The sequence below is a fragment of the Chrysoperla carnea genome, chromosome X (assembly GCF_905475395.1).
Source record: "Chrysoperla carnea chromosome X, inChrCarn1.1, whole genome shotgun sequence".
Lineage (NCBI taxonomy): Eukaryota > Metazoa > Arthropoda > Insecta > Neuroptera > Chrysopidae > Chrysoperla > Chrysoperla carnea.
In genome coordinates this window covers 33419184-33434182 of record NC_058342.1, presented here as the reverse complement: position 1 = coordinate 33434182, position 14999 = coordinate 33419184, and the positions used below count along the sequence as shown (strand labels likewise).

Here is a 14999-nt window from a genome sequence, read left to right as displayed (position 1 = left end):
TTCAATCTTTGCATGTCTCCTTAAGAAATAGATATGATGGAGCATTTTTCCTGAAGCATAATGTATAATTTAAATATTTATATGAAGTGATATAGGTAGAGGTTAAGATCGCAAGGCCGTACAAGCCGTACTGGCTTATAATATATACAAAGAAGTATCTCGTTCGATTCTCGCATACTGTACGTATTGCTCTGCTCTGATCTACTCCAAATGAACATTTTCTTGTTATTTATTTATTTTTATTTTTTTGAAGTTCTTTTTTTTAATGTACTTCTAATAAGTAACAGTTCAATCCAGTTCACTTTGATTTTTATACCATGTATATGAAATATACCGAGGTATACTAAGTTTAGTCCCAAGTTTGTAACGCTTAAAAATATTGATGCTACCAACAAAATTTTGGTATAGGTGTTCATAAAATCACTAAATTAGTCCGTTTCCAATTGTCTGTCTGTCTGTCGTCTGTCCGTCTGTTATTACGATTGCTCAAAAACGAAAAGAGATATCAAGCTGAATTATAGCGTGCTTAGGACGTAAAAAGTGAGGTCGAGTTCGTAAATGAGCAACATAGGTCAATTGGGTCTTGGATCCGTGGGACCCATCTTGTAAACCCTTAGAAAAAAAAAAATAAACAAACTTTTGTTTGAAACATCACTGTTTCCCGTGAAAGCGCAAATTATGCGCAAATCGTATAGTATGTATTATATGGGAATATCAGTGTGTGACATGTATGTATGTGTAATGTGGTAAAGTAATCAACACTTTCTATACATGGTATTTCAACAATTAACTCAGTCAATTATTTGTTTTCACTTGTTTTAAATATTTTTAATAATATATAATTGCGTAAAATGTTTCATATATATTGAGTAACGTTTTGTTGGATTTTTTAATTTTTTGCCAAACAAAAAATAATGGATCAAGAAATATTGGGTTTTCTATAATAATAAGACTAGGGAACAAGGGTTCGATAACCAGAACAGTAATCATATATTTTTGTGGCCCTAGCCTGATCTTCCACACACCAAGTCATCAAAGTCTTGTGGCAGGCCTTTCACACAAGTCTTCACAATAGATTATTCAAGATATTACGAATCAATGACTTTTTTTGTGTTATTCTATCTATTGTTGTGTGCGTAGTCATGGTAGGGACAATAAAATCGATGCCAGCGCTTCCAGTGAAACATTTTGGCGATAAAGGAGGCTGTTATGACTAATTTGCAATTCTTTACATGTTAATGTCAAATTAAAATTAAACACGAATTAATTAAATTTAAATGCATTAAAAATTGTGAAAATAAGAAATCAAATTGAACAAATATTATTTTTCAAATGTAAATTATCATAATTATTTATTTAAATTTGTTAGACAATAATATTAAATTTTCAATGTAAGTCATAAATGCAATCCATACAATTATATATGCATCCATACAATTCTATAATTAAAGTAATGTATCGTTACCAAGGAAACGCCTCCTACAAAACTCACGCACGGTGCGAATAGATGTTTTATACGTAAAATATTAGTGTTCGTCCGAAACTGATATTTCTACCGAAACCAAAACTGAAATTTTTTAAGACATGTTAAAAATTGATTATTTACTGAAATTTGCGTTATTTTTTACATTTATACAGACAATTAACACAGTTTTCAAAATAAAATCACACCACTAGTTTGAATTAAATGAATTAATTGTGTACATACTGTGTATATTCTCATAGTTAAAATCCACAAACAAGTCTCTGAAGATCACACACTAAAATTAAATCATAGCACGTAACACATAACATCGATAGCACGTAGTTATTTCAAAGTTTGGGTGGTTAAAATTAATAAAACCATATTCAAGAGCGCGTACACAACACATCAACACATCAAGTCACAACAAAATTACACCGGACTGGCCGGCAAACTCAATAGGCACGAACTCACTCAAAGTTAGCCGAACGACGTTCGATAATTCACGAACGCACAATTTCGATGTGGTTGAAAGTTCGGCAGATTTTCTGTCGAATCCGAAACTGATGCCAAAACTAGATTTTTTGACCGAACCCGAAGCCGAACCTTGGGTCAGACACTAAAAAATGTGACTAGTGATCAAAGAAAATCCACCAAATAAATTTTGTTCCGTTTGCCAATGATTTTCGCCAATAGGTTTTATTTTTAGAAAACATCATTTTAACCGTGTTTTCAGGTAAAATTGAAACATTGACTGCAAAATATGACCCTTCCTGACATCTCTTGGCAAAAAAATAAAGTGCATTACCGGGTCATTCAAAATGGTACTTCCGAAGAAACATTTACATTAGTGATAAAATTTGTGCCTTTTTTAACTCAAAAAATTCCGAGTTAAGCTCGGTCATAAATTATTTAAACGATTATACGAGTATATTTTATATGTTTTAATCGGTGCGATTTTAATCTCATGGAGTATACAATCCAGATTATGTCCAGAAAAAAATTACATAGCCTTGAAGCCTTTTTTGTCTCGATACTTTCATAATAGGCTTAAAATCGATATGAAATTTAGCATGAAACCACAAATGACACTTTTCCACAGTTGATAATTGAGATAATTGCTTTTTGAAAATATAAAAACATTTATATTTCATAACAAACATTTTTGGTCACCCACAAATCTAAAACCACAATACAAGGTACTTCCAATTTAATTTTTTATCATCCAGATTATTTATTTTATCAATTTTATACAGGGAGTTTCAAAAATACGCGTCACCTGATTTTTATACGGGATTAGAATTTTGAATATTTCGATTTTATATTCTGTTTTCAAGTGTTTCTAAAGGTGTAATATCCATTAAATACAGTGGGCCATTTTAATATATGCTTAAAATAACTTAAGATTGTAAAAAAGTTTTGGTTTATTGCACGGTACATACATATAAACCAAATACATGCCTTGCAGTCAAGTAATTAGTTATTTTTAGCTTTACAATACCACGCAACTACAAAAATATTTAATATATTGTGTGCAAGTGATGATTAAAAATTTGATAATATAGATATCGCTCTTCAATCATCAATAAACTAACTATAGTTGTCTCTGTTCATCAAATGATTGATCTTCGATGAACTCATAATTAAATTAAAATTATGTTTTGATATCATCGACAATCTTATATTTTGATGGTAATTTTTATAAACTACAAGATTGTTTAAATATTTTAGATAGTTTTTTATCACACTCTCTAGATTTTTTGATATAGAAATATCCAATTGAAAAGGATAAAATATATGATTCATAATTTTTTCAGCCAACTTTGAACGATAAAAAAAGTAATAAAAAGCCCGATGACCTAGAAATTTTTTGTGATTTATGAAATTTTGGTAATCGAAAAATGTATTTATAAATTTTATTGAAATCCTTAGTATTATTCAATGCTTTCATATCTTTGTAAAAAAACTAATTACCAAGATAGACAGTAAGTATCTTTAAACAATGTTTTTCGATTAGTCAATAATCGATTTTACATAATCAATTATTCAGAACATCGATTATTTCAACAGACCAACGATTTATTTTCTTAACATCGCCCTTCCCTAGTCTAATATACATAATTATCCAAAAATCAATGCTATGAATGTTTAAGGATGTATGAGCATGGTAGTGGAGGCACAAATTTAAAAATAGATATTTTCAATTTTGATGATAAATTTATATTATTACTTGACGATATAAGACGAAAAGTAGGAATAAAATTTTTCGATATCTGGCTTAATTTTCAAAATATCGAAAATTGAAAATTTTGTTTAATTATTTAGCTTTCGATATTTCGAAAACCAAGACACATATCGAAAAATTTTATTCTTATTTTTCGTCTACATTCATGAAGTTATAACAAAATTCATCATCAAAGTTGAAAATAAGATAAAAATAACTTCAACCCTTAATCTACCCTCCTCTTACATCCCTTATATGGACGGTGACACTTAGTTTTTTTCTTTTCTATGTCATTGCTAATATGTTTACTTTCTATTAAAAAGTTTTTTTTTAATTTGTTTTCATTCATTCCAAATGAAAATTATCAAAAACTTCCAAAATATGTCGTTTTTTGAGATTCCTCCATAAGAGCCAATGTATTTTATATCGATTTTTAATGACTTTTTTCTTAAAAATTTGCACGGATACCTAAGCTGAAATTTTAACCAGATATTCTTTGAGTAAAAGACTATCTACAAACAAATTTTGAGCCTTTAAATCAAACATTGTTGTCATGCTCATACATCCTTAAACTCTTGTAGTGTACCCAACCACCTTAACATTTAATAAGTAAATAGCTCGATGGATGCGGTAAGCTGGCGCAGTGTGCATAATAAATAAATGCTACAAGGCAACCATATTTAGTAAGTATTTAGATGATTTCAGAAAGAACTTTTAGATTGAGGTCATACAATCCAAATCACTGTATAAAATAATTTCTATTACGAAATCGATATATTCACAATAAATTTATTTGTATTTATATATATTTATATATTTTATAATTTTATATTTTATTTATAAAATACATAAATCTTTTTTTTATTTATTTTGTGTTTAATAAAGAAACTATTTTTAAAGACGCTTCATGTACACGGAGATAAATTTATTGGTTAATAAATACACTTAGCAAAAAAAATCAAGTAAAAACAAACAATAGGGTATTCTACTATTTTTGAAAAAGTACTTCAAAATGTTGATTTTGCTAATAAAAAGCCACCAAAAATTTATTTCGGAACAATACACAAACTTTCTTGCCAAAAACTTAAATTTTAAAACTTTTTTAAACTGTCAAAAACGCGGGCATCCAATTTGATGACGTAATATGGGTATCATTATACGAAATAACACAAATAAGTTTGACAGATATATTCATAGACATCTGATTATAATAAATATAAATACTTATTATCTATGGATATATTATACCCAACTGTCTACACTGAACTAACTGATAGTCTATGGCTCATACCGATATGACATCACAGCAAAGGCTTGCCCGTGTTTTAGGTCACGTGATATACCGTTTAAAAATTACGATTTTTAATTTTAATATTTTAAAAGAAAAATGTGCTTTTATGACTCGAAATCAGAATATTTAAGTATATTTTTACATAAATTTAAACTTTTTTTTCAAATTTCATGATTTTTTTTTGACTAACGATAATACCCTATTGACTGAGTTTTTAATTTTCTAAAATGTAGAAAATAATTTTATCTATGAATCAAGAATAAGTCGGAACGCCTTATCTACTCCACATGCGTAATTATTTTTTTATTCATTTTTTATATTAAGCGCCTTAAGCTTTACTAGCATTACGTGATTAAAATAATACTTTAACTACATTTTTAGGTTATTTTCTTTCTATACCAACAATTTTTCTCCGTGTACCTACCATAAACAGAACTAGATGAACTTACAGAATTATAACAAGCACCTCCCACACCCTTTGTTTTTTTTTTATGTATGTACAATTAAAAAAATGTATTATGTAATTAGCCTATTGGCAATTATTTCAAACAGATGTTATATAAAGCATAATAGTTTTGAATTATTTTTGTGGGCAATCCTTTTTTAGGTCTACACTACAAGCCTATTTAAAATTTATATCTCTAACAAGTAAAAACAAACAATTGACTGACTTAATTGTTTAAATACCAATACAAGTAAGTAAAGAAGATAGAAACACATACATACATGTCACACATACACACTTAATTGATATTCCCATATAATATATACTATATAATTTGCGCCCTCACGAGTAAACAGTAATGTTTACGAAAAAATATTTCAAACAAAAGTTGTTTATTTTTTTATAAGGAACAGTTTTTACATTTAAGCTTTTGTTCTAACGGTTTACGAGATAGATCTTTTGGATACAATATCCAATTAGAAAAGTATGACCTAAATTTAGTAGGATTCCATACTTGGTTTGTCAAAATTGGGTAAAATTTGTGAGAGATAGAGCAAAATTAATTTTTTTGGATTTTGATGACGTCATGAAGTTAAAAAATTTAATTTTTTTGATAACAGAGGCATATTTGATCCGATTTTATTGGAATTTTTTTTGAAACCCACTAATTTTGGCTCGAACTTTTCAGCTTTGATGTCAGTTTTTTGCTAGCTATCATTTATGGGCTTAATTTCGGGACCGGGACTCCAAATTCTTGAAATCTATTATAGCAAGATTAATTTTGACCACGAATTTGAAAAGTATGACCCAAATTTAGTAGGATTCCATACTTGGTTTATCAAAATTGGGTAAAATTTGGGAAAGATAGAGCAAAATTAAATTTTTTGGATTTTGATGACGTCATGAAGTTAAAAAATTTAATTTTTTTGATAACAGAGGCATATTTGATCCGATCTTATTGAAATTTTTTTTCAAACCCACTAATTTTGGGTCGAACTTTTCAGCTTTGATGTCAGTTTTTTGCTAGCTATCATTTATGGGCTTAATTTCGGGACCAGGAATCCAAGCTCTTGAAATCTATTATAGCAAAATTAATTTTGACTACGAATTTGAAAAGTATGACCCAAATTTAGTAGGATTCCATATTTGGTTTATCAAAATTGGGTAAAATTTGGGAAAGATAGAGCAAAATTAAATTTGTTGGTTTTTGATGACGTCATGAAGTTAAAAAATTCAATTTTTTTGATAACAGAGGCATATTTGATCCGATTTTATTGGAATTTTTTTTGAAACCCACTAATTTTGGCTCGAACTTTTCAGCTTTGATGTCAGTTTTTTGCTTACTATCACTTATGTGCTTAAATCCGGGACGAGGACTCCACATTCTTGAAATCTTTTATAGCTAGATTAATTTTGACCACAAATTTGAAAAGTATGACCCAAATTTAGTAGGATTACATACTTGATTTATTAAAATTGGATTAATTTTGGATGTGATAGAGCAATATTAAATTTTTTTAGATTTGGTATATTTTATTTTCGAAAGAATTACTCCGAATATCAGATAAATTGAATGCAAATAATTGAATTAGGTACATGTTGGATATACGCCTATGAGTGGGCGAAACGTTCTTAAAAAAATAATCTGTTTTCAATTAAAAACAAAAACGTTCCATTATGTTTTGACCCAATAATTTCATTTATTATCGAATTAATTAATCATAATTTATTTCGAAATATCCTAGAGTTCTCATTTATTATCTTCGATAATATTTATACATAAAAGTTATCTAAAAATTTTTTAAATTAATTAAATAATTGGCATATTCGTTAGATTGACGTTGAGTCTTTAAATGACGGCGCCTGGTGCAGGTGTCTACTTTAGAATCGCCACTGATTGTAGGTAATTGTTTCAAAATTATAATTTTAAAATTTGTTTAAAAAATATTTTTCGTATGATTTTATAAAATGGGACTAGATAAATACCATAGTTTAAAATTATTCACTATGTCTTATATAAATATATATAGCATAGAATATAAATATAATATTCAAATCTGGTTCAAGGGTCAAAAGGTCTCATAGTCTCCAGTATATATAATACAAAGATCCATGTAGATATATATATTGGATCTCACGGACCCTCAACGAATAAGTATACTTTTTAATACTTTATACGATCTGTACACCAACGTATTACACCAAGAGTAGCAGTTTTTTGTTGTTATTTTCGTTTTTTTTTATAAAAATCGTTACATTTTACGATTTCGCATAATTTAATCGTCGCGTCTTATTTAAGGACGTTCATGCGTCAACGATATTAGTAGAGAAATTAAAAACAATAAGATAAAGCGATAGTTTAAATGATTTTCTATGATTTAAAACAGGAAAAATATCCTGTTATCGAATTAATTTCATTAAATTTGAAGTTTAAAAATTGACTAAAAGTAAGGTTTAACATGAGACTAAATGGAAAATATAAATCGATATGTTTCAAAAATTATATCGATAACCATACTTGAAACTTTTACCAGTTAACTATTATTTAAACTTTTAATAGATTTTCAAAAAAAATTTCTATTTTCTACTAATTTAAAATTCTTTAAAATTTACATACTGTTTCCCTATGAACGCACATAGCAAAACAGGTACACGCATGAACGTCCTTAAGGATGTATGAGCACGGTAGTGGGGGGCACAAATTAAAAAAATTAACCATACAAGACATACAATTTTTCGGCATCTGACGTATTTTTCAAAATATCGAAAATTTTTGTTTAATTATTCAACTTTCGATATTTGGTAAACCAAGGCAGGTATCAAAAAATTTTATTCTTATTTTTCGTCTACATTCATGAAGTTATAACAAAATTCATCATCAAAGTTGAAAATAAGATAAAAATAATTTCAACCCTAAATTTAGCCTGATCGTACATCCCTTAAATGGACGGAGACACTTGGTTTTATTCTTTTCTATGAAAATGCAAGATAAAAATTATTTCAAAATCTAAGTCTACCCTGCTCATATTCGCACAGTGCGTGAGTTTTATTGAAGGCGTTTCCATGGTAACGATACACTACTTAAATTATAGAATTGTATGGATGCATATATAATTGTATGGATCCATATGACTTACATTGAAAATTTAATATTATTGTCTCACAAATTTAAATAAATAATTATGATAATTTACATTTGAAAAATAATATTTGTGCAATTTGATTTCTTATTTTCATAATTTTTAATGCATTAAGTTTAATTAATTAGTGTTTTTCAATAATTTTAATTTGACATTTACTATATAACTGCAAATTAGTCATAACAGCCTCCTTTATCGCAAAAATTTTTCACTGGAAGCGCTGCCATCGATTTTATTGTCCCCACTATGATTACGCACACAATGAATGTCCCTTATATGGATGAAGCCACTTGGTTTTTTTTCTTTTCTATGCCATTGTTAATTTTTTTAAATTCGTTCCAAGTGAAAATTATCAAAAACTTTCAAAATATATCATTTTTTGAGATTCCTCCATAAAATCAAATGTATTTTATATCGATTTTCAATTATTAAAAATTTGCATAGATACTTAAACTGAAATTTTAATCACACATTCTTTGAGTAAAAATCTACCTACATCAAAATTTTAAGCCTTCAAATCAATTATTGTTACCATGCTCATACATTCTTAAGAAAAATCGTGGTAAAATTCAACATACAAAGAAAATTAAAAGAAAACAAATTTAGTACGTTTTAAATTTAATTAATTTAAATTTTATTCTTACTTTTCGTGTTATATAAACTTAATTCACAATCAAAATTGAAAAAATATATATTTTCAAATTTGTGTCCCCACTATACAGCCTTAATTAGCCTGGCACAACGAGTTTTTTTGGTTTAAATAATTTATTAAGGTTTTAAATAGTTTTTCCTTAATGTCCACCGACTAGTTTTATAGAAATCAATGAAAACATATCATCCATCTACCGTTTCACCATAAAACTATTGTTAAATAATCCTAGTTTTGACGTCATTCGTTTATTGAAATAATCGGGTAATCGATTGGAAATATTTCAGAATTGATTTGGACTTAGTTCAACTTCATATAAAAAAATCAAGTTTTTTATTTTAAAATTGCCTTGGTACTTATACATCCTTAAAAATTAATTAAATGCTTCTCCAATTTTCCAAAAAATTTAGTCCACAAAATACAAAAAAACAAGAAACGAGAAACTTTACAAATTAAGATGCGTATAATCGTGCGAGTATTAAATTTTTAATACGATTTAATCCAACTAAATTTTATTATGTCCAAATTTTGATTTTTTCACGGAAAATACGAATAAGTCCCAGAATTTTTGATCGCATCTGATGGAATAATTTTTACTATCGATTTTCTTATCATGTTTCGTACCCAGTAAAATTTTTTTTTACGAATCATGTGAAAAGTTAGTAAAAATTTATTTTCTGAAAATAATTTTAAAAAATTTGGAAAGAGTTAATAGTTACCTGGCAAATCGCTCCTTATCTTGCGCAGGATCATCTTCCATCCGCGTATATTTATTTGAATTGTTTTCATCGTCCTCAGTCCTGGAAAATATACAACATGCGTTAGTCGAGTTGAAAATCAAATAAAAAATTAATCAAATCTAAAGTGTTAATTTTTCAAAACTTTTTAAGTTACTCATCGTTGTACCATAAACTAGTTAGTGCCAAAAATTCATATTTGAAAAGAAAATTTGTTTAAAAACCGTTTTTCACCACCTACATTTTCATTGAGAAAAAAGGGCATATCTTCCAATAAAAAGGCGCAAGTTGAGATAGTAAATAGTTGAATTTAACTACTCATCGTTGCATGATAAACTAGTTAGCGCCTTGAAAAAATTATTATATATCGAAAACTTCCACCGGTAATGCTCCTTAAGAATATAAAATTGTTCCACTTATATAATTAATGGTTGATTAGTAATTCATTTATTAATAATTACGATAACTTGGACAAAAAAAAATTGCAATTTTATATGGTGGTTAAAAAAACTATGGTTTAAAAAATCAGGTAAGTTTATTATAAATATTTTGACATTTATATTTAACTTTTAATATATTTCTAAATATTTGTACAATTTCATACCAATATTTTTAATTAATTATTAAGAATTGTTTATTTTTAATTTTTTTGAATTGTACCATGTTTCCAAAATGGTACCAGTGCAGAGTTTCTGATAACATTTTTAAATTTCTAAACAAAACTTACAAATTATGTTTATTAACTTTTTGTCAAATAAATAATTAAATTAATGATTAACTGTTTATTATTAAAGCTTAAAATTTGTTAAAGGTAGACTTTTACTCAAAAAAATCATTGAAAATCGATATAAAATACATTGGCTATTATGGAAAAAAATTTCAAAAAACGACATATTTTTGAAAGTTTTTGATAATTTTCACTTGGAAACGAATGAAAAGAAATATAACAAGTGAAAATAAACAATTGACTGAGTTAATTGTTGAAATACCATGTATAGACAGTGTTGATTACGCAATCGTTTGCCACACATATAAATAATATTCCCAAACACGTTCTATATATTTTGCGACCTCACGGGTAAACAGTGATGTTTACGAAAACATGTTTCAAACAAAAGTTACTTATTTTTTGATAAGGAACATTTTTTACATTTAAACTTTTGTTCTATCTCTAACGGTTTACTTTTTACGTGTTCAGCACGCTATAAAAATTTCAGCTTGATATCTCTTTTCGTTTTTGAGTTATCGTGGTGATAGGCAGACAGACAGACGAACAACCGGAAATGGACTAATTAAGTGATTGGTATCAGAGATACCTGGTGCAACGGTATCCCCGTCGCCTGCTGGAGTTTTCGAGAAATTCGTCGTATAATCAGTTCAAACTCGTTACTTGAGAGGTTTTTGGGGTCGCTGAACAAGAATATCGTGAAGGAAATTGGTCTCGAAAACTCCAGGAGGCGACGGCAATACCGTTGCACCAGGTACCTCTGAGGCAAGTCACGATATTCTTGTTCAGCGATCCCGGAAACCCCGCGTAACAAGTTTGAAATCATTTTAACTATTAAGTTAATTGTGAATTTAATATTAACAGTCAATTGCATATTTTTAATTTCTTATTAATCAGACTAAGTCACAAAATTTCCTGACGCTCTAACGAATCGAAAGCCGAAAACCGCATTCAAATCCGGCTTTCTGCTCAAATTTTTCGATCATTTTTTGTACTTCGTTTCTTTGTCTATAAGTAAATCAAATTGATGCACCATCCCTTCAATATTCTATAAACTTTCTGTATTTCAAAGGGCTTCCACAAATTTCTTTAAACCAAACTCAACAGAGAATTTCATTGAGAAAAAACGGGCATATCTTCCATTAAAAAGGCGCAAATTGAGGTAGTAAATAGTTGAAGAAAAATAAAAATAATTGATTGATTTAGACACTTTAAACTCATCTACTGCACCATCCAACTTAACATGAGTCAATTTTTTTCTACAAAAATTTTTAATAAAGGCGGTTACTTATGATTTGTAAATCGCTTCAGAGGCGGTTACTAAGGCGGTGTCTCCAGTACTCATAAATGCAATCACATAGGAGGTACAAATTTCACAGAAAAAATTGCAATAGCAAAAAAAAAAAAAACTTGTAAATAAATTAATTTATGAGTAAACAGCTGTTTACTAAACAAGAATCAGTAATTAATTCAATTTACCAATCAGCCAATCGGTGTTCAATTAATTCATATTTCAAAATATTATCATACCATGTATAATATGAAATATACCTAGGTATATTAAGTTTAGTACCAAGTTTGTAACGCTTAAAAATATTGATGCTATTAACAAAATTTTGATATAGGTGTTCATAAAATCACCTTATTAGTAAATTTCTGGTTGTCTGTCTGCGTGTCTGTCATCACGATAACTCAAAAACGAAAAGAGATATCAAGCTGAAATTTTTATAGCGTGCTAAGGCCGTACGTTGATCAATTGGGTCTTGGGTCCGTAGGACCTACCTTGTAAACCGTTAGAAATAGAAAAAATAAACAACTTTTGTTTGAAATATTTTTTCGTAAACATCAATGCTTATCCGTGAGAGCGCAAATTATGCGCAAATTGTAGTATTATATGGGTATATCAGATATATATATGTGTGTGACATGTATGTATGTGTAATGTGATAGAGTAATCAACACTTTTTATACATGGTATTTCAACAATTAACTCAGTCAATTGTTTGCTGTCACTTGTTTTAATATAAAATAAGTTTTGGTCGCAAAAACTCCCCAAATTTTTACACCCATGGAAGTATATAGAATTAAGATGATGTAAACAGTAAATTTTGTATTTTCAAATTTGATAAAACTTTGCTTATAAGATAATTTCGACCCAAAAATTACAAAAATTGGGTACATGTAACCATTAAACGAACAGTTTTCGAGATAACATCAAAAATCGATACAAAATATCGTTTTTTCTCAAAAACTACTCGCCCAATTGCCAATTAAACCCAATTTTTAAAATTTTTTTAAAAACTCCACTTTGCCGCGGTCAACAATTTTTAATAAAATAACTGCTCGTTTAATGATTTATTAGTATTTGATAAAATTTTTAAATACACCTTCAAAACGAAAAAAAATTAATAAAAATGAACACGTTACGTAATCAGCACCATTTTTTTGTGTAAAGGTTACATAAAAAAAAAAAAAAAAAAAAGAAGCGAAGAAACGAAATTAAAATGAAAGCGGATTACATTGTAAAAGGTATATCACCTGGGTCGTCAGTCTTTCTACATTGAATAATTCGTGGACTCGTGACTTGAAGGCGGGCGACGCCTCTATTAAACAACTTTTTTTGGTGTTCTATTTGTTAAATGTTATTTGTAAATAATTATACATATTTAGGGTTCAGTATTTCCAAAAATCAAACATCGAAATTCGAATCAAAATAAATTTTCTCAGGCGTATTTGAAACTATAGAAATTGGCGGAGAAACGAAGCACAAAAAATGATCAAGGTTCGAAAAATTTGAGCAGTAATCCGGCTTACTTGAATACGATTTACGGCATTCGATTCGTTTGAGCGTCAGGAAATTTTGTAACCTAGTCTGATTTATAAGAAATTAAAAATATGCAATTTGCATAATTAATATGCATTTTATAATTAAATTCACAATTCGCTTAATAGGTAAAATGATTTTAAACTTGTTACGCGGGATTTCCGGGATCGCTGAACAAGAATATCGTGACGAAATTGGTCTCAGAGGTACCTGGTGCAACGGTATCACCGTCGCCTCCTGGAGTTTTCGAGACCACTTTCCTTCACGATATTCTTGTTCAGCGAATATGGTGACAGAATTATTCTCAGCTACCCCCAAAATCCTCGAGTAACCAGTTTGGACTGATTATATGACGAATTACTCGGAAACTCCAGGAAGCGATGAGGATATCGCTGTACCAGGTTCCCTGAGACCAATTCTGTCATGATATTCGTGTTCAGCGATTATATTCAGATTATAAAACATAACAACTCTAGGACCAATTCAATGATTTTTGAATCGAGCTGGGATCTACTGGATTCATCTCCAATTGCCTTTACCTAATAGACCTAGAAATACCATTAATTTTTCAACGGGTATTTTAGTCTCATTTTTTTTTTTAAATTAATTTTTTAGCTAATTGTTTATTGAATTGAATTATAAATACGTCCGTCATGCGCATTGAAGGGTAACATTATCATTTTTATTGAATTATATATATTTATTTGAAACAATAAATATTATACTTAAGTACCATTAAACTTTCTCTAAAAATATTTAGGTTCAATTAGAGTTTTTTTTTTTAAATACTTAATAATCATTTTTATTCAAAAAAAATTATATCAATTAATTAAGTCATATTTATTACATAACATAGAAGTTATTTGGACACTTAATTAGGTATACCACTTAAGAGGTTCGATAAATCAAAAGCATTTGTTATATAAAGAGAGACGTACGATTGACACTTCTCTATGAGTTTATCGTTATCGACTCCAGATATCGTGTAGTTTTTTCCGATTCCCGAGATCAATATAAATCCTCCATAGCTTGTAAACCGTTAGAGATAGAACAAAATATTTAGTATAAAAAATGTTCCTTATAAAAAAATAAACAACTTTTGTTTGAAACATTTTAGCTTAAACATCAATGCTTATCCGCAAGGGCGCAAATTAGGTGGAAATTTTATAGTTTGTATTATATGGGAATATCAGTGATGTGTGTGTGGATATCTAAGAGTGCATATCTTTCTTTACTTAAGTGGAATAAAAAAACAAACACTGTCTATACATGGTGTTTTAACAATTAACTCAGTCAATTGTTTGTTTTCACTTCTTTTAAACAGAAATTAAATATTTTAAGTACTTGGATTTTTTACTTTTAAGCCCGCTTCATTGGGCTTAAAAAAAGTAAAAAAAACCATCGCTTTATAGCTTCCACTTCTCGTGATCTCACTTATCCCCCTTCCATAACTATTGAAGGGATTGTTTTACGCACAGTTTTCAATTTTTTGTAAGTGTT

The 14999-nt window shown here is 28.5% G+C and overlaps 1 protein-coding gene across 1 annotated transcript in view; it reads right to left on the bottom strand.

Moving 5' to 3' along the window:
• The window catches only part of LOC123302736 (aryl hydrocarbon receptor nuclear translocator homolog), a 34973-nt gene that overhangs the window by 19015 nt on the left and 959 nt on the right, over nucleotides 1–14999 (bottom strand). The window contains exon 2 of the mRNA XM_044885806.1: nucleotides 9931–10011. Coding sequence (XP_044741741.1) covers nucleotides 9931–10011 — 81 coding nt within the window. The remainder of the gene's footprint in view (nucleotides 1–9930; nucleotides 10012–14999) is intronic.